Source organism: Pempheris klunzingeri, chromosome 2 (assembly GCF_042242105.1).
Source record: "Pempheris klunzingeri isolate RE-2024b chromosome 2, fPemKlu1.hap1, whole genome shotgun sequence".
Taxonomy (NCBI): Eukaryota; Metazoa; Chordata; class Actinopteri; order Acropomatiformes; family Pempheridae; genus Pempheris; species Pempheris klunzingeri.
The window spans coordinates 7,318,751-7,339,721 of record NC_092013.1 but is presented as its reverse complement, the minus strand read 5'-3'; the positions used below and the strand labels follow the sequence as shown (position 1 = coordinate 7,339,721).

Sequence of the window (20,971 nt, the reverse complement as noted above, 5' to 3'; positions counted from 1 at the left end):
GTCAGCCCCTAAGTACCTTTTAAACAAAATAGGTCCACCTATTTACAGAAAAATGTCATATAAAAAAAATTCATCTACAATATATATCTGTCTCTGGGGCTTTAACTTAGATATAACTGAGGAGACTCTGGAGTGGTTGAACAGGATTCAAATACAGCGCAGAAATTAAACTTGAACCTACACTAACATCTCCGTGAGATCCTTCCGCCTAATTGACTCTCAGTGTGAGCCGCCGCACCTGTCTCCACGCTGCCTCTCCCTCCGCCTCCGCCGGCCGCATCACCTCCCCCCGCAGAGCGGAGAGCAGCATCAGCATCATCATCATCATCAGCAGCAGCAGCAGCGTCTCTCCCCCCTCCAGCTCCAGCTTTATGTCTGTGAGGGCTGCTCAGCGCCGGTGGGGATATTTTATCAAAGCCCTCCGCCTAATGTGACAATTTCATACAAGTGCTTGAAATACCCGCTGAAGCAATGGGAGCCTTTGGAGTGATAATAGGGATTTTACAGTACGTTGGACTTTACATTCAACTTAACGCGGCTCTCAACGTCGGGCACGGAGAGGTGGATAATTACATCTCTGGAAATGGTAAGTTGTTTTAATGTTGTGTTTGCTGGTTGCAGCTTGACTGAGGCTCCTATTAAACATAACCACTCTGGAGGATGAGTGACTGGGTGGGGTCTGTGTCTCTCAGGTGTGTGATTTTCTTTCTTTTATTTTCAAAGTTTGTTCTGGTTATGAAGATAGATGTCGACCATTTTTGCATTCTCAGCAGCTTAAGCCACTTTTATCACGTTTTAATGCGTCCACATGAAAGTGTTGGCTGATTTCAGTGCAAGTTGGTGAAGCATGCTGATTTAGCTGAAAATGATCAGATCACTTTTAATAAGTTATTAAAAGCTATAGGCTGCATAAGACGCATTCAGACTGTTTGACAATTAGTTTAGTCTACTTTGTTTGACAATGTCAACAGCATAAAGGGCTTTTTAAACCTGTTAAATCAGTAGCGCCTGACCAAAATCTCCTTTAGATTGCTGTGTGTTTAATCATTTTTGTAGAAAATCCTTGAAATAAATAAATAAATGTAACACTGTGATAAATGTTAACATAACCGTGGACTAAATATACTCACAAAGTGCAAAGTGAGCAGGTTCCCCTGGAAATAGTGACACAGAAAATATAGGCCTAACCCAGGCTACAATAACTAGTTTTCCAGGTTTCTTTGTGTCAGGTTTTCCAGGTTTCCAGGCTTTGTGCTAGCTACACTGGTATCCTGGCTCTTGTATGCACAATGTACAAAGAAAGTGAATCTTTTGACTACAATAGATAAAACTGACCCAACGTCTTCCCCGTGCTTTGTACAGCCTACTGCTCACACCTTAAAGCCAGACCTCTGGGTCACTGAGCCACTTCATTTATGTATTTGAGAGTTTTGGCAGACTTAACCCTCAACAGCAAACATTCACCTCTGGCCTCAAACTCCCACGATCCTAATAACCTAATAACAGGGCAGATAAATGCTGTGAATTCATGGTTTACAGTAACGACAGACAGGCAGGAGTCCTGAAGAATGAGCAAGTGTGATGAAATGCAACACAGAACGTGCAATATGGTAGCTTATGTGCCGTAGACCACAAGGCTGCATGCATCAGGAAATGCTGTCTGCTATGCAAAACAGCTGGACCCTGCATGTGAAATTATGCTTCATTAGGAGCAGTGCTATATTTAAATAAAATAATGTGTTTGACAGTAAAAACAAATAGTGGTTGAAATCAGTTCTTTGAGGGTTGAAGTGTTCTATAAATCCACACAAAATCAACAGTGTCCAAATGAACAAAGTGTGACCAGATTAATTTATGGTAAGAAGCACAAAGCCCGCGTTTGGCTGCAGGTTTAGGCTGATAGATGTGAAAAGGAAACTTGCAAGAAAATGCAAGCCAATGTGAATGTTACAAACAATCAAAGGCAATGGTACGAGCCTTCAGTGTTCTTCCTTCAGACAAATTGCAGCACCTAAAGGAGAGGGGGGGTTATTGAGGTGGGTGAAGGCTAGGGATGCCTTGTTATTGTACCGTGGCACCATATTTTATATTCACAGCTGGGCGCTTCTCGCTGGAACAAAAGTCAGAGGGTGAGTTTATAATTGCTCTGTACTCACTTGAACATGTACTACTGCACATGTGTTTTTAGTGACTCAGATTTGTTTGCCACGATTTGGCAGGTGTATTGGTGACCGATTGCCTTTTATTTTTCTGATCAGCCAGTCAGTGAGTCATTCAGCGTTGATGAAACAAAAAAAAAATCAGTGAAACTGTAAGAGAGTATTTTCTTTCACTTAAGGTAATCATGTTTTTTTAATTAATAATTATGTTGCTAAGATTTTGTTGAAACCACAGTGTAAATGTCACTCGAAATCTGTTGTTTTTTACCTGAGAGTCCACAGCTTTATGCTGTTGGTGACGGCATCGTCCAATACGTTTTTGCATAGCTCAGACAGCAGACTTAATTATATTACTTTTCAGCCAAAACTATCTTTATCAGATGTAGAGCACCTGCTTTTGCAGTGAAATCTGCTATTTTTATCAATGTCTTTTGAACATAATTGGCATTTCAACTTATTAGCAATCTTAGCTTTCTACAGCAGCTCCAGACATAGATTTACTGTTATCTAATTAAATTGTGTGGTAACCACTTCATCACAGTGTCTCACCAGTTGTCCCTCGAGTACCTCTCTGCTCTTCAAGTTAGCTTTAGCTCGATCACTATAAATGAATGTGACGTGCAGCGGTTCCAAATGGATTGACTGTCTTGGACAGGTTAGAAAATCAATTAGTAGCATTTCTCCCAAAGGGAGTTAATTAAAAATGGCTATAATCATTGCGTTCTCTTTCCCACACCGTGTCTCAGATTTGGCTATAAAGAAGAAATGCCTCAGGGTGTGCGAAGTCTTGACAAGAATAGAAAAAGACCTGTTCAAGTTTTTTTAAAACTTAATCCAGAAAACAAAATAAAAGCCCTCTAGTTTTGCTTTTAAGCAACAGCAACTGCAGCACCAGAAAAGAGAGTCGTGGAATCCTTTGTGGTTAAGTAATCCTCAGGAATTTTTCTTTTTTTTTTTTTTTTTTTTTCAGTTTGGCTCTTTGATAAATTGCCCAAGTAGAGGGGAGCTGAGCCGTCATGTAGAGAGCAGAGAGGCTGGATGCACTGTTCTGGAGCGTGCTTGTTAGATTCAGCCCTGACTCATTTGTTTCAGATAAGTGCATCTGGCTGAGGACCGGTCAGACCCTGCACCCCAGTTTCCACTTCAGCTCAAGTGTAGATTGAATCGCATGCAACACGAAATAATATGTGCTGTGTGAAGACAAACGAACAGGTTACATGGGTCGGCAGCTTCACCTCACTGAGGGCCACATGTGTTACAGTATGACTCACCCGCCAAGTCTCACCAGTGTTGACAGAGGGGTGAGAGTGAGTGTTGTTTGTGCCTGTGTCATCCTGTGTGAGTTTTTGTATTGACGATGCCACAAATTCATCATCGGTTCTCCAGTGCAAGACATGAAAATGTTAGTGGTCTTTGGCAGCGTTCATCCTGTTATCCATTGTGAGCGTACCACTCTCACAGTGTGGAGGCGTGTACCAATTCATTAGGCTTCCAAAGTGTCGGAGATCCTCTGCCATTCCTCTGCTTGGTGTCCTCTTAATGAGGATGGCCAGCCCAGACAGTTTGCATTGGCTTTCAATTTAATGGAGCTCTGACTGTGCGAGGGGGGGCCAACAGATTGTACAGTCATGCTGTCACAGCGGAGGGTGCTGGTGGAGGCTCGGTAGGAGAGAGCGGGAGAGTGAAAGGGTGGTTTAAACAATGTTTCCCTCTAGAGAATACTGAAGACGAGTGAGCAAATTTCCATGTGTTGCAAGTGGTCACGCAGTAATCTCTGGTGTGAAGTAGGTCTGCCTGTCATGGCCATTGGTTGAGACATTATTCATATATTCCACTGATCCGTCTGTGAAATAATAATGAAGTGACATTTTCTGAATTTTTGTCATTGTTTTGTAAGTCTTTTGAACATTGTGATAAAATTGGGTATCCAGACTTAAGCAATATTGATGAACTCTACCCTTAAATGACAACTTTTGCTTCATCCAATTATGATTACAGGCAAAACACCTTCTGCTATTTAATAAAAACAGCCTCACAGGTGCTGCAACTATTTTCGACCAGAGATTATATTCTCCAATAATTGCTTAATCGTTGGTCAATAAAATGTTTTATAAGACCCATCACATTTTCTCATTTTGTGAGCAGTTCAAAACTCAAATATTGCAAATATTTCCATTTCACAAGCTGGGACTGGTTGGCTTTATAGCTTAAAAGTAAAATATTAATTTTCATATGATGAATTTATGATTCGGCTTTAGTATCAGCAGAATCTGAAGCAAATCCCAGCTGACACTGAGCGAGAGGCGGAGTATTCCCTGCACTGGTCACTAGTCAATCACAGGGCTAACACACAGAGACAGCTCACATTCACATGGGCAATTTAGAGTGACCAGTTAACCTAACCTGCATGTCTTAGGACTCTGGGAGGAAGTCGGAGTACCTGCAGAGAACCCCTGCAAGCACTGGGGAAAACATGCAAACTCCACACAGAAAGGCTCCAGTCGGCCGACGGGTTCGAACCTGGAACTTTTCTTGCTGTGAGGCAGCAGAGCAAACCACCGCACGACCATAAAGCCCCACAGCAGAATCATCTCTTTAAAATTGTTCTGAACCACTAGTGAGAAAAAGATAGCGTGGTGTTTGTTGGTCATAGAAGAATGGCAATCCAGAGGATGGAGAATATATTGTATATGTAAATACATCCTGGTTGTATAAGCTCACAAAATCTGGTTTTATATTTATGTTATTATTTTTTATTCTATTACAATCCTGCTTCAATTTACAATGCAACAGAGGTGAAACTGCCTCAGCTTTAATTCAGCGTCCAGTTCATCTTGTGGATTGCTTCAGATTGGACCCATCACGTCTGGCAGAGTGCTCCTAGCAGCTTGGTCGCCGCTGCAGTCAACTGTCCCGTCTCATGAAAACATCACTTAAAGGTTCTCAAGGGCAACATACTCAAACAGAACATAATGTTGTGCCCCTTGGGAATCCAGATGGAGTACCATGTGCATTCTCAAAAATTGCTCAGAGCCCCAGTATGTGTTGTCAACAACATATTGCTAGATCGTGTTGCCACACACTGGGAGGAAACGCAGAAATAGCCTCTGAGTCTTGTGTCCCAAGGGCTATGAAAAATTCACTCTGCAGGCCTTTAGTATCGGCGGCAACAGGCAGACAGCTGCTTCCTTGATTACCGGCTCTGTTCTTATTTCATTATTTTACCTTCCACCTTGAATGGAGGCTGAAGGTCTCGCAGCAAGCGATTATTTCCCAGAGGAGACTCTTGTCTGTTTGCCCCACTGCTGATTCTGAACCACATATAGCATTATTGACTTTCTGGCAAATTCCCAGACAACATATTTTGTTTACCAATGTTGAGTTTTTTTCCACATACGGTTATAGGTTGTCACTTGTGCAGTGCGTGTGCTTGTATTGGACTGATCTTTGCAAATGGTTCAGCAAAATCCTGTTATTAACAAGATTACTTATTGACTTAATCTGGTTGATAATTAATATAATTTTTATGGTAATGGGTAAATAGTATAGCCTCTACACCAGCACAAAGAGCTGTATCCCCTGAAGGTTTTTCACATATTCTTTAACCAAACAAAACTTCATCCTCTAGCTGGTTATCTACATGCAGGATTAAAGCTCTTTAAGATCTAGACAAACATCTGCAGCAGGTATCTTTATTACAGGAGCTTCTTGTTGTTTCATCCACTGTTCCCTTGGGGCTTCCTTGATTATTAAAGCCATTCATCAAGTTAGTGAAATACCATCCCACAGGGATTCTGTTCACGGGCTATTTACATTCACCTTGGTGGAAGTTAGAACGTTAAGCTGGATTTTTATGTCTTTGTATTTACTGTGTCTGATGTCTTTCTCCTCAATGAATCATTTCTTCTCTTCAGTGCCCCACGGATGTGACTCAAATGCAAGCATTGAGTTAATGACCCTGATTTTACTAGCTGTCCCCGCGAGGTGGCAATTTTCAGGTGAAAAATGTTTGCACTTTACCAAGAGAAGGACTATTTCAGCGACCAGGGCTTCATTCCAAATGCCTCTCTTTGTTTAATTCTTACACCACTTTTCCATGGCTGTAAGGTATGCGGCAATATTTCTCAAATTCTCTGATTTCATGCTAGTGTTAAATACATTCCTCCATGATTTGTATTTTCTCCTACAATAACAGAAGCATCCAAAAGAATAAAGAGATCACATTATTTACTACAATGCCCATTCTTTATTAGAGGGGATGATTTTCGATCAGTGGTACGCTGTTGTTAGTCTGTTTGCCACGCTAGCTCCCACAGTTAATTCTTACAGCATTGCCCATGTTTTTTTTTCCCCTGTCTTGTGTGGGGTTTTTTTTTCTCAGCATTGAAGTACATTTTGTCAGGTAAAATTAATTAACCATGTTCTGTTCATTTGTACTGTCTTGCTTGAGTGACAAGATCACTGTACTGTATGGCAGTTGCGTTTTAAAGTCATCAAATAGAAGCAACATTTCATTAATATGAACACGAGCATTGAAGTTTGTTTTAAGTCACGCTCAAATAACATTTCCGGTGATGTCTATAATGAACTAGCACACGAAATGTGTACAAACCCCATTAGATGCACTATTTACTCCTGTTTGAATAACACTAAATGAAAACTGCAATGCCCAGCTGTTTTAAAAAATGACTTAGTATTGTATATATTTCTGATCTGTTAGTTAAGCTTCGCATCTCCAGCAGGAAGACTTGAGGAAAGTGTTGAGAGGCAGGCTAACACATTGTTGGTTTTGGTCTTTTCAAGTGAAATGTCGACAACGAGAAAAATATAGAATAGCATAAGCCTTGTCTTTTAATGGTTTGACAAAGAAGGACAGAAGCTTACTGGGTTGGTGACGAGCTTACCCTGCGAGCCTCTCTCTCTCGCTCACACACAAGCACACGCGCATGGACAAGCAAAGATATGGCTGTCACACTTGCTTTTCGTCCATGCTAATAAGCCCTCTGTAATTTAGTCATCCTCAAACAGCTCAAGTTCCCTCCATAGCAGGGAGGGAGAGAGAGACAGAGAAAGGGAGAGAGAGGATCGATGGATTGACCTCACACTGGCACTCAAGCTGGATTTATCCCTCTCATTTTGCCTGGAACCTGAAGACAACATTTAAGAGTGGTCCCTTTTGGGCTCGAGCAGTGTCCATGCATTTGTATATATATACTGTGTTTATGTCCTCCACTGCATTGCTTTCTGTCATTATTTCACAATTTTTTCCCCTTTTCATTTTTAACGAGTCTTTGGTGGATAGCAAGCAGCCGCCTCTGTGTTCCTATGGCCTCATTTCTCTCTAAGCAATACAGTAAGAAAAATGCAAAGGAGGAGCATTTTGAAAAATTCACATACTGTACTTGCATCTTCAAACATGGGTCCCATGCCTCTACTAGAAGACGGCTCTGACAGCACTGCCTTTATGAAAATCTATACTTAGAAAAGGCCAAGTCAAGCAAACTCTTTCTTCGCCAGCTATACAGCATTATAAATGAAACAATACAGTGCGCTTGAGATTTCCCTGTAAGTCAATAGTCACATCAGAAGTACGTTTTTACTCTCTTTCACCAGTGGAGTCGGCTTTTGTGTTGATTTAGCATTCTACCAAGGTTGTGGGATTGATTTCTGGTGACGCTACTGTGATTAAAGTCGGGAAACAGACGGACGTCTGCTGAGCAGGCTTGCCGGGGCCTGACGTCAGCACAGCACTCACCAGGAGACAGTCTGTTTGTCAACAAGTCGTGTTTCACCGGCAGGTTGAAGAGGGCACCTGCATAACAAACCGAAAGGTAATTTGACAACTGTCAGATCGATAAAGCCAAGAGGGGGAGGAAGAAGAGGAAGGACAGGAGAGGCAGGAGGGTGCTGCGTTTGTTTGGGCTCAGCATGATTTGGTGGCGCTAATGATTTGGGATGTACACCATGCATAGAGCTCTAGAGCGTGGCTGTCACATCATCTGGGACATGAATACATTTTGTACTTTGCACCACATTATTAGGGATCCTTCAATAAGCAGATGAGGGCTGGGCAACAATTCTGTATTATTTAGCTTTTAACTTTTATTTAACATAACTTTCAGTGGAATTGTGTGACAGTAAGATCATACGCTGTTATAGCGTTACAAAATTTTAATTAGAAACTAATTAATTTAAACTGCTTTTTTTGTCACCCGTTCAAACACATATTTTCAAACTCAGCTCACAGGTGCATCTCGTGAACTACAGGTATCACATTTCTCATTTACACCACAATGAGTGAAGCTGAGTTTTACAGAACAGTTTAGATGGAACAGGTAGACACGATTGCAGGTGGTGGTTTGGTGTGTGGTTGAGGTGGTTCCTGTTCTGAGTAAGGTGCACTTAATTTGAAAGTTTTTGGCGAAACTGGTTGTTCTGCGTGAGTTTAGAAGGATGTTATCCAGTTTGCTGCTGATGAGTTTTGACTTAACTATATGGTAAATATAAGTAAGTTTCAATTACAAAGTAAGACACACAGTTTCAGCATACTCTCTCACATCACAGTGTCTCGGTCTTTTGACTGACTTGGTTTAGATAAGAAGGAAGGGAAATTTCATTCAGTCACCTTGTTTTCTCTTTATTCATGGTAAATTTGACTCACTTCCAGATCTCTGTAGACAGTGCAGCTTTGGTGTGTTAAAGGACTAGTTTGGATCCCACACAATATTTGTGTAACAAAGACTAACACTTTCTGCGTGGTAAAATTGCTGTTTTTGTCAATGGAGTCTGGAGGATTTGGAGAGGGAAATATGGCAGCTGTTTCTGGTCAAACAAAAAAAGATATGAAAGGTCTGTCTCTGCAAGGATTTCAGAATGTTGTCAGACACTTACAATCTGAGCCTGTCAGTAGCAAAAACAAGCATTTTAGTGGATGTACGTGGATGATTTGGCTTGCCACAAAGGATTATGTTACAAACATTGTAGCCCATTCACGGCTGCTGGCAGAAGATATCCACTGGACCATTTCTAAAGGTTTTCTTACCCACCTGTCATTCTGATCACAAAATGTATGTAGAAAGAGGGCCTATTTTTAAAAAATACCAAAGTTATATTATAAAATTGTTCCTCATCTGGGTTTTATGACCCTGCTCTTCCAAAGGTAATGTTCCCTTTTGTTAGAGGATGCTGATAACTGAAGTTTACTATAAAGTTTACTATAAAGGAGGTTCTCTTGCAGCTCAGAAAAGAGTGAAAGAGTGAAAAGATAAAAATAGTTTAACTACAACTGAGTGTGAAATCTGATTCTCTGTATTTTTATTTGATTTTCACTTGAACTACTTTTTATGTTGAATACACACATACACACATCATTTTTCATAAAATTCTCAAAAAGAAAAATCTATTTTAAAGGGATATCTTAATGAAGTCAGTGTCTGCCTTATAAAATACTAATGTTTTAGAGAGTGAATTATCAGTTACACAACCCCTAAAAATCAGTAGACCACTGATATGAATATTGAATATTGGAGTGCAGCACACTACAGATGTATTATTTGCACTGTAACATCTCTTATAAATGTCTCTTAATCTCTCTCTTCTGTGTCTTTTTCTGTATCTGCATGTTGCTTTTTATTGGCTGTATGCCCTTCACTGGAAACAAATCATGGAACAAAGTTAATTATGTGATGGATTCAAAGAGCGTTAACAGCAATTTTCTGTCCTCCATCTGGTGAAGAAGTTCTTACTCTGAATTGCTGTAATTTCTTGAGCTGAACTTGTGTGGTTAGTGGAGGTGAATCTATGTGTGTGTGTGTGTGTGTTAGAGCACTGAATGTTGCAAAATGGTCGTTGGAGAGGCTCTTTTCTGCCTCACATGGCATTCTCCGCCTTCACCTGGTCTATAAATTCCATGTATAGTGCTCATCCTGTGTATTATCTCTTGCATAAACCATTGAACAGAAACACTCATCAGCACCATAGCGGTTCATTCGTGACAGGAGAATGTAACACACATTACACACATTAGTTACACAGCTACATTTATAATGCATACTGACAACAAGCCACACACAGGGAGAGACACACACAGGGTAAGTCTCCCAGGATGCTGAACACCTGCCAGAGCCACTGGGCAAGGCTCCAGGAGATGTGGTGAGGCACTCTGAGACTTGGAAGCATCTCTTTATGCCAGACACCAGAGTGCCGACAGACACAGACTGCCCACTCAGCGAGAGAGGCACAGAGATGAGGAGAATGTATGGAGGGGAACTGAATTAAAGGAGGGGGGAAGGTGAGACTACAGAAGAGGCATGAGTGGGGAAATAAAAGGGGAAGCAGGAGCCTCTAATAGGTAGGAAATAAGAATGAAAGGGCAATAGAAAAGGGAAGGAGAAGAGTAAAAGTGTAGTGTGTTCTCAACAAGCGGTGGAGATTTGTGGGAGATGTTACTGAGCTAGTGAGAGAGACAGCAGGAGAGGGAAAGGGCTAAGAAAGGATTTAAACGAGAAAGAAAGAGGTGGAAAATTGAGAAAAATCTTGAGTTGGCAGAATCGGGGTCTTATTGGCTGGCTGGGGAAATGGGAAAGTGCAGGAATTACCTTGCAGCTATAAGCCTTTCCTACTGTAGCTCTGCACTCCCGAGTGTATTTAAGGACTCCCCGCGCAGCTCTCCCCTTGACTTGACTTTGACTTCACACACTGTGGTTTCAAATGGATGTGGAGACTCAGCTAGCTTCATTAATTCTTCACCAGTCCTCCTTTATACTCTATTTTGGTTGTGGGCCTAAATAAATGTATTATATTGAAAAATCAAGGGTTTTACGGAGATCCATTTTACTGACTTTAATAAGTCAGTTGTTACGTATATGAACTACTATTAGAACAGGTGAAATATAAGCAACAGCCAAAACTGTATTGCTTGAACATAGCAATAAACTGACATTGTGCCCTGCTGCCCTTAGTTACTGCTAACTTTTTGGTACAGCAGGGCAATTTACAATGTTAAAGGTGGCAACAATCAATCTTTGATTTCTGATGGAAGTAGACAAAAGCAGGCTTCTCAAGCCAGCAAACATCATCATTATTTTATCTGGACTGAATGACGGCTGTCATTAGCAGATTTTATCAGCTGTAGCTAGCAAGACTGTAGTTGGTGAAAAACACTCTCCAGCTGATTCATTTTAAAATGAGAATATTGTAAAAAAGGCGTTTTTAATGTGCTCTTGATGGCTACATATGTTGTGTTAAAGGACTAAGGCTGAACCAAATCCAATAGAGCCACTAAGATTAGCCTACACTGATGCAATAGCATTGAGGACCAGCTTATTGAGAAAACTTCGATCCTTTAGCTTATTGCAGATATGTAAGCATCAGTGTAACTAAAGGATATGTATCATGATAGTTGTTATGTGTTTATGTTCAAAGAAAGACCTATTAGCTGATACATTCTTGTCAGTATCAACATCGAAAATCCAGTGTTGGTTGAGCTATAATAGTTAGCAAGCCAGTTTGCACCTTACATTACATCACTATTACTACACCCCTATTAACACATTAAACATATGGAGAAATGGACAGCTTGACAATCCCATCATACTTGGTTATGGTTTCTCTGATTGCTAACAATAATGGACAATCACTGTTTAGCCATTCATTTTCTATTTGCAAACTAATCCAGTAATCTATTTTTTTTATCCTTTTTTGTGCTCACTCCTTTGTGTCTTTTATTGTGTTGCACAAACATCTTTTTGTCTGTGGGAACACAGCCTGTTCAGAGTGACAGATGCTGCTGTCTGTACTTCGCCGCTAGCTGTTGATACTGTATCTTGAGGACAAAAAAAGTGCCAGTCCCGGCATCGAATACTAAGAAAACTCAGATGATTGAAATGCCACCCTCTGTTGTTTTGCTCATATATTTCATGCACAGTAAAGCTCTCTGCTATTCCAGGCTTCAGCTGTGGCACCATATGTTCAAAACACATTATTATAAGACATTTTGATAAGTTTTTGCCATACCCTCTGTGCTCTTCATCAGGCACCTGAGAGAAAAAGTGCCAGCCTTGAATAACAGCACTTATAAAAGAAGAGAAAAAGTGTGAGAAATAATAAAAATATGACTGAGGTGAAAGATTATTTTTTTCTTTACTCATGCAGCATCTTTTAAAAGTCTGTCACAGAGTGTCTATTCCAACATTAAGTTAATACTGCTATAGAAAGAAGAATCCTTGGCCTGAAACTATGAAGAAAATCTGTGTTGAAAAAATGTGTTGCAAGACACAAATCATTTTACCTCAGCCTTGCTCTTTTCAGGATATGTTGTTCAATATTCAGTCTTTGTCCGATCAGAATGAAAGGAATTTGTGGCAATCAGTTGACTGAGAGGTGTTTATCGTTTCTGGCTCCCAGTATTGATTCATTCTTACTGTGTAAAATTCAAAAGATAATTGGCTGCTTAAGAAGGCAATATGCAGGGTGTAGATGCTTATAAAACAGCTGCTGCTGTGAGGTCCTCTGGCATGTTTTTGAAATGTCACAGGCCTAGGTTACATCACAGTTTAGTTTCTGGATCCTTAACTTTATAATAAACTTCAGAACTTTTACCTTGGATACTATTTCTGAATTTCTTGGTTCCTTTCAGTTCACATTGGGTTGCTTTGTTATCCTGAAATATTTTGCTGCCATCAGTAAAGACATGCATCATCAGATGAAAGTGAGCCATTATGCCAGCTGTGATTACAGTCTACAATGACATTGAAGGAACAGTTAGCGCTACAGGAACTTGTTCCAGAGAATGCGTCCCACTGTGCAACAAAATCAAAAGAAATCTGTGCAGAAGCGTGTAATGTTTTTGTCTCCTTTTGCTTTACACAGAGCTGCACAGAAATAAAAAATCTTACCCAGAAAAACATTCGTCTGCTTCAATGTCTCATTATCTATCCGTCCCTTTGTTTATCTGTTTTCATTGCGGTCTTAGAACGTACTGATCGTTTGACAGTTTAAAATGACAATGTATCTGTAAATTGATTATTTTTGACTTAATACACGTAGTGGCATTTCCACATCACAGTGAAATATGTATTGCTTTGTGCACCCAGATGATTAAACTAATAGTTATATACCTCATCTCTCCACAAAAAGATAAATATCTAGAAGTTTTCTTAAGAATTAAACTCTCTGAACTGCAGCGTTGATTGTCAAATGACATCTGTTTTGATTTTGCTGCTAAATGTTATTTTGCAATTTCAGGACCACAATTCAAAAATTCAAATTAATACCTTTTGTGTGTTTTATTAAGCCTTTGAAGCAAAATGCAGAACTGTGCGCTTTCATGTTGTCATTAGCAGTGTAATTAATATATAATCTATATAAAACTTATATACAGCTAATATCGCCTCACTGGCGCTGGATTTATGATGCCAATATTGATTTTTGGGATATGTTAACCTAAGGTTTTTAACAGTATCACGCCATCTTCATCAGCAAATGTAGAGTTTATGTTCACTGTGAAAACCTATTCTTTTTTAATAGTTTTTCCACCGATTACTGTGATCATTATGTTTAGCGTTATTACATACAATAGCCTCAGGTCATGTTTTTTTAAACAGTATAGCTTTAGGCCATTTGTTTTGTGTAGCACACCTCTCATGACTCGATCTTAGCTGACAGGTCTGAGATTTGAGTGCTCTTTGATCCACATGAGAGCCGCCTCCTAACATGAGCTTCACACACTAAGGAGAGAGAATGTTGTCTGCTCCTGTATCTGTCAGCATCTTAATAAGGACTCATACAGTAAGACGGAGATGGAACAGGACTGGAGAGGTAGACTTCACTAGATTTCACCTGTGATCTTTCCATCACAGGAGAATTTGCATGATAGAGGAGAACTAGACAGAGAAGTATAAGAATGAGTTATTCTCAAGTGGCCACAGTCTGCTATGTTTTTGCCACCAAGAGCTGCCTGCTCATACTGAACATAATAGACCTTTATGGTGCCTGGAAAGAAACGAATGCTCAACAACTTACACCACCTTACACGGATAATGAGGGAAACATTTTCAAGGATTTGAATCCTAAATATGGAGACATTTTGTTTTTGGTCGCAGGTGTTTATCTCTCAGCTGAAGAATTAATGTACACAAATATTTGAATGCTGTTCGATAGCTTGTCAAGGATCTAAAGAGCGTGTGTTATACATGTCAATATACATGCAGCTTTAAGCAGATCTAACAACATTAACTTGACCGAAGTGACATTGAATATTTCCAGGTATGTTCATTCTGAAAAATTAAGAAAAAAAAAAAATTGCTGGCAGTGAACATTTTGGAGTATGAATGTGTTGTTGATGTGTTGTTGCTATATAACACACTGCATAATGAGACCCATAGTTGGGTAGACAGGCTGTACAATATTGTAAAATGCCAGGTTCTCTGACCATAAACGTCCAGGCTGCAGTGTGTGAGCTGCTGTCTTACTGTCTGCAGGTATTGTGATTGAGATTCAGTGCACTTCTATATGCTGCACACCTTTCCATATCTTTCCATATGTTATTCCTTCAGTAACAATCCTTTCTAAAGGTCACATTTCCTTCTTATCACTGTGTGAGTGTGTGGATTCAGTCAGTCTGCTTTACTGCTCCTCTCTCAGCATTTTACTTTTCCTCATTTTTCCATCTATCTCTCTCATCTCTTTCTTCTCAGCACACTCGCCTCAGTTCACCTCTGCCCCTGTCCTTCCTTTCTCTCTTTCTTCCCTCTTCCTCTAACCTGCTTGGCCCCTGTACAGCTGCGTCCCCACAGTACGTCTCCTCCTGACAAATGAGGCCACTGGATGGCCGCGAGCAGCGGTGCATCAAGGGCACGACTCCTGAGGGCCCAGTCAGTCAAACGGCACCAAAGCCCTTTCCACCGCTCCTCCATTCTCAGCCCTTTTCCTTACATCCTCCTACTCATCACTGGATCCGCTTTTCACAAGGCAGAGTGAATGTCAATTACAGATATGGTGACTCACTTTTCTCTTTGCTCACCTGGTCTAAATATCCTCAGTCTGTGTGTCTTTTGCAGGGTTTCTCTGAAAGAGGATTATTCTGTAGATGAGAAGTAGAATATTACCTACTGATAGAACAGACGGCTTATTCTCTTTTCACACTTCAAGTAGGAAGATGGGGCTGTTGTCATATTTCAAATCTCCAGTGTGAGTAGATAATGTATGACATTTTTGTTCCAGTTTTTTTTTTATATTTCAATGTGTGCCTGTACAGATTTTTAAGAAAAGTGAATTGGTGGGAGCTTTTAGGAGATTACTGATGTGTTTGTGGGATCTTTAGTTGGAGCAGAGAGCATCAGAATAAATACAACTTAATTTACTCCCAGAGGTTTGATGTGGAGCAGTTTCATCTTTCTGAAACAGTGTCTATATTTTTGGTTCCGTTTATTATGCTGAGATATGCTGTAGAACAACATTTACATATTGCAGTTACAGTAGTTGACATTTTCCTTAGAAAACATTTAAACTCACAATGCCACAAACATGGCACCTAATAAATGCTACTGGTGCACCGTGTCTGTTGAATGTGCAAATCGTCAACTGTTTGCTAACACTTTTCTCATATCGACTTTATATGGTGATAAAATGCCAATGTAGTGTTGCCCAAGTGGACTACAAAATTGAATGCCAGTTTATGGAAAAGAGTGAAGTCCATAGTAATGTAAGAAGTCCCTTAAATCACAATGTTGAATTTGACAACGCGGTAACATGGTCATTAGTAGCTCAATGCTACTGCAAGTGTTTGCATACATCAAGTTAGAAATATCTATTTTTGCACAGAGACCAGAGTTTTTCAGATTTGTTGTATTTGTTCACTGAGGGCTCTGTGTTAATTGTACATGCAATTGGTACAATGAAGAAATACTATTTAAGTAACTTCAAATGCAGAAAAGATTATATCGAAGTTTCAGCATTTGTGAAAAAAATAGTAGACTAAGAAAAAAAATGTGGAAATTTGATGATTCAAACAACTACAAGAGCAACAAAATAGACCAACACAAGAGTAAAAAGAAGCAAAGGCACAAAGAAAGCAATACATCAACAGAAAATAATACATTAGCTACACAATAGCTACTCGTTTGTCTTCTTTTTTTATGTTTAGAAATGCCCACAACAGCACTACAAAAAAAAGATTTGTTCAGCATTGTTTTTCCTGAAATATTTCTTGCTATATATAAAAATCAATATAATCAGTGAGACAGAGAGAGGATGTAAGAGACAAATAAGTGAAATGAGGAGGATGCAGTGTCATGCTACACATTTACATTTAATCAATGCGCATCTTCTTGGATGGTTAATGTGCATTAACCGTTACAATATATTAACTATATCATAATCAGAATGGTCAATACTGTATGAATATTGCCTCCTCAACATTACACTGACTATGATGAGATTACACCTCATTGCATTGCATTGACTGTATCTGCAGATAATCATTGTACAAAACAGCAAAGTTTAATTTCATGTTAGCTGATGTCTCCATTTTGCTTGAGCATCTATAGACTAGAATGTTACCAGTGTGAGTGTGTGTCCCTGCCACACACTCACACTGCATGCTGAGTCAGAAGATATGTGATGGAAAGTGTGCTGTTATGGTGAATTATTGACCATTACTGGAAGCCAATCCAGAGAAAATGATGTTCTCTGTGTGGGTGGTTGGTCTTATGTGTGTGAGATTGAAATACTGTGACACTTCCAAATTAGTATATCGGTACAATGTTCAGCTCGGGCTGCTGTATCATCGACAGAAGGATTATTTAACGTTCTTGACGCTCTTTCAGCTCGGTTTATATTCTGCTTCCTTTAAACTTCTCTTGAAATAAACACAAAATCTTACTCAGTTTGCTCCTACAGTTTCTGGAGAAATTAGAAAAGATTAAGACTCTCTAAAGTTTTCATTGCTATATTTATCAGGCTTCTCCATGTGTGTCACAGATTTTGACTTGCTAAAGTGTGATGCAGCGACTGTTTTGGTTATTTCTTAAGCCTATCATTTTATCTCAACTTATTTTTTCTGTTGCAGCTCTCTTTACAGAGGTGCCACACGACATTACGACACAGAGCGGTGAGGATGTGGAGATGGCTTGCTCCTTCCGCGGGGCAGGCTCTCCCTCCTACTCCCTGGAGATCCAGTGGTGGTACATCAAGGACCACAGAGACTGGCAAAACAAGCCTGATCACAGCACTAACAATGTAAGCCGCAAGGGAAAACAAATTTTTCTTGCTGTTTTTATTATGTGAATCCCAACAGGTGTATTTGTTCCCCGGGGAGCAGCTCTGCAGTTGCCAGGGGGTGCAGTACATAGAACGCTCAACTAATTAACTCAGCTTAAAAACAGAAATTGAGATGTGATTAAAAAAGATATTTCCACATGTTTGTGTGGAGGGGAGCGAGGAGAGAGAGAAAGTAGGATTATAAATTGACGTGATGCTGATTTATTTAAAGTAACCAGTAATAACTTGTTTTAATTTAGAGTGCATGGAGAGCTAGCATGCAGATAAGTGAACTAGTTAGATAACTGTGATGTAAAAAGTTTGAAAGGTTCAGCCTTTGTCAGTCCAAAGGGTTACTGTCGGCAGTAGAATTACAGACTCGACCAGAGCAAACGAGAACAGTGACAATTTAATTATATTAAAAATGTTGCATCTTTGGAAGGTGTTGATGAAGCCACTGTGTAAGTGAAGGATACTGTATGACTGAGATGCTTTCAGTCTACATACAAGACACCTCTTTATGTCATACATCACAAATATAGCAAGACATCCAGTAATACATTCATATGGAATAAAAAGTATATATCATAATAACACCATCTACATAATTTCAGGTAAAATGTATTTACACAACTTCAGTAAAAAGTAGTGCACCAAGTAGAGGGAAAAAATGCAACAAAGACAAATAAATTACATTTTTTAATCTTACTCAACAATGTCTTATATGGATCCCAGTTAAAAGGCCAATAGAAAACAAAATGGAACTGATTTCCTTTAGCATCGAGATGCTTATGCTTAGTGCATGAAAGCAGCAAATCACAGCATAAAATAATCTATGACAGAACTATTTTCTCATGCATGATTTCTGCGAGGGCTTTTATTTTACTCTGCAACCTATATGTGTTTCTTAAAGGTAAACCTTTGTTTTTATTTGTTAAGGAGAATTACAAAGACCATTTTCTGCTTCTCTTTCTCAGTTTTTGCAGTTAAATTTATTTGGACAGAACTGCTCAAACTGAACCTAAAGCTTAATGTATATCAGGCTGAGGGAAATACAATATTAGCCACGGCAGAAACCCTCTGGCATGGAAACGAAGGGATAATTGCTGATTAGCATTTGCCAGCACAGGGAGAACAGGTTGACTCTCTCCCATCATGGGGGAACTCAGGCTCCCCTGTTGTGCCTCTAGACACTATAATTGGCACTGAGAAAGAAATAGATTTTCAAAATCTCTGTCTGCTCCATGCATAATTCATACCTATGCCCAAAAGAATACCTCTGTGCCTCTGCATACACATTCACACACACTCTCCTGCTTAGAGGCTTACATGCTTGGTGCTATGGAGTGTGTGCTCATACACACACATTTAAACCTGCGCATAAACACATGCATACACATGCACATGAACATACATAAAGCTCAACCACCAGAGAAAATTATAGCGGCAACAGATCAGCAATCCTGGGAAGTTTTGTTAAGAGAAGCTGCAGAAAGCATCAAATATGTCCACTGTAATGTTTTGCAGTTGTAAGAGATATTTTTAGCATGCGACGCTTTTAGAAAGGTGCAGCCTCGATCAGCCGTCTGTTGCTAATGCATCATCCATATTTCTGTGCAGGTTGTACCCCAAGAGGAGACGTCCAACGATGCCACCAAAATTAGTGTGAGTGTGATCTTGCATCAACTGTCATCCAGCACAAAGCAAAGACAGTATCAAAGAAAACTAACTGAATTTATTTCATCATAATGAATATGAAAGACATCTAAGCTTCTGCAAGTGCTTCAGTAACTCTTTATGACAATAAAGGTCAGAATTGTTTAGTTTAGACCAGGGGTGTCCAAACTTTACAGAAACACATATAGAAACATACAGAAAAACATATAAAGGGCTGGGCCACTCACTAGAAGTGAGCTATATTGCTAACTTTAATCCACTAGAGGTGATGTATATCGCCTCACCTCTAGTGGATTAAAGTTGGCAAAATCAATCAAATGTAGGTAAATTCTGCTTGATAACTGAATTGATTCAAGAAAAAAAACAGCCTTTCCATTAGTGGGCTTTCATTTATTAGTTGTGGTACAAGCTGGTCTTGTTCAGGTGATCAGTGAGATCCACTAAAAATGCCAACCAGAGAGGGTCACTGACCTCATGAAAAGGTCCTTCTCTCTTCAAAACTGGTCGATTTCTGATCTCAGGGAATAAAACTGCTGCAGCACAGAGCCACGACTTAGCCAGCGCACATGAGAATGGTAGAGCAGCGCCCCCCCCCACAACACCAGCATCAGCACCGGAGAGGGAAGCTTGAAATAGTCTGTGCTAGAGCCCTGGTGCTCGAATTAACAGCCTTACCTCCACTTTCTTGCCCCTCGGCGGACACCGTAGAGGCGATTCCTTTGCGCTGGCCTGTCCCAGCTGGAGCCCCATCCATCCCTCCACACAGCTTGTCCCATTTAACTCCCATCATGCCAACTGCACCTGGCACAGCTTCAAAAACATCCTCACCCGTCGTGGTGCTCTTTAGACTGCTAACATCAAGCAGCTCCTCCGTAATGCAAAAGTGATCGTCATTAGTTATTAGCTGTGCTCTCATCGCACACCGCGTCTGAAACTTTCTACACTCACTTGTTCTCTTACGTTTCCTTAATTCTGCCATTTTGGGTCACCTGTAGCAAATTTCTTCTTCGATTACTCATTTTTTTAGAGAAGCTGCCTCGTTCAAGACAGTTACACCACCTAGCGGTGAGACTAATAAGTACAATACAGTCCAGCGCAAGTTCCATGTGTGGGCCGTATTACAATACATTTTTAGAATATCCTGCGGGCCAATGAAAATTGGACCACGGGCCGCAGTTGGCCCGCGGGCCATAGTTTGGATACCCCTGGTTTAGACTGATATAGAAGATATTTTACTTCACCTTCCATATGGCTTTAAATAAAAATACATCATCTTTCGTCCACATTAGGTGGTAAAAGTGGCCGGCAGCAACATCTCCCACAAGCTCCGTCTGTCCAGCGTCAAGCCGTCAGACGAGGGCACGTATGAGTGTCGTGTCATTGACTTCAGTGGCACCGTGGCGCAGCACCACCATGTTCGCGCCTATCTCCAGGTGGAGCCTGAGAGGAGTCAGGGGTCGGATGACATCAGGCTGCAGGAGCATGAGCACCGGTCACAGCCCCACCACCAGACAGAGGGCAGGGAACTGAAGAGGAGATCAGCTGGCAGCACCACTGACTGTAATGAGAGCTGTGTGCTTTAGAGCGGGCAGTCTGCCTGTCTGTCTGCATGTTCATGACTTATCTCTAAAGAGGGACAGTCATCAAATCACACACGTCACCACAGAGCTGAGGCGACAGGCGTACCTGGACCCTTTGTGTTTCACAGTTTGTTTGTCCATCTTTAATATTGTTGTTTGGATGCCAATGCTGTTGAATGCCAATTAAAGGCCTGATTTTATTGACAGTACATATGATTATGTTATTTTCGTTGCTTTGTTATTAGTCTCTGTGCTTTTTACCTATTGCATCAAGTTAATGTGACAGTCAGCCTGTAA

The 20,971-nt window shown here is 40.3% G+C and overlaps 1 protein-coding gene across 1 annotated transcript; it reads left to right on the top strand.

The window, feature by feature from the left end:
- Window positions 1–471: 471 nt before the first annotated feature.
- Window positions 472–20,677, top strand: LOC139219482 (V-set and transmembrane domain-containing protein 2-like protein). The gene is made up of 4 exons (XM_070851355.1): window positions 472–586; window positions 17,227–17,396; window positions 19,038–19,082; window positions 20,384–20,677. The coding sequence occupies exons 1-4, from the start codon at window positions 472–474 to the stop codon at window positions 20,675–20,677; spliced, it is 624 nt and encodes a 207-aa protein (XP_070707456.1).
- Window positions 20,678–20,971: the final 294 nt, after the last annotated feature.

What these genes read in the sequence shown, in the direction of transcription:
- LOC139219482 (XM_070851355.1), top strand. Translation starts at nt 472, where the DNA reads ATGGGAGCCTTTGGAGTGATAATAGGGATTTTACAGTACGTTGGACTT. An exon ending in CTGATCACAGCACTAACAAT is followed by an intron (nt 17,397 to 19,037) that starts GTAAGCCGCAAG and finishes ATTTCTGTGCAG; the next exon opens with GTTGTACCCCAAGAGGAGAC. An exon ending in ACGATGCCACCAAAATTAGT is followed by an intron (nt 19,083 to 20,383) that starts GTGAGTGTGATC and finishes CGTCCACATTAG; the next exon opens with GTGGTAAAAGTGGCCGGCAG.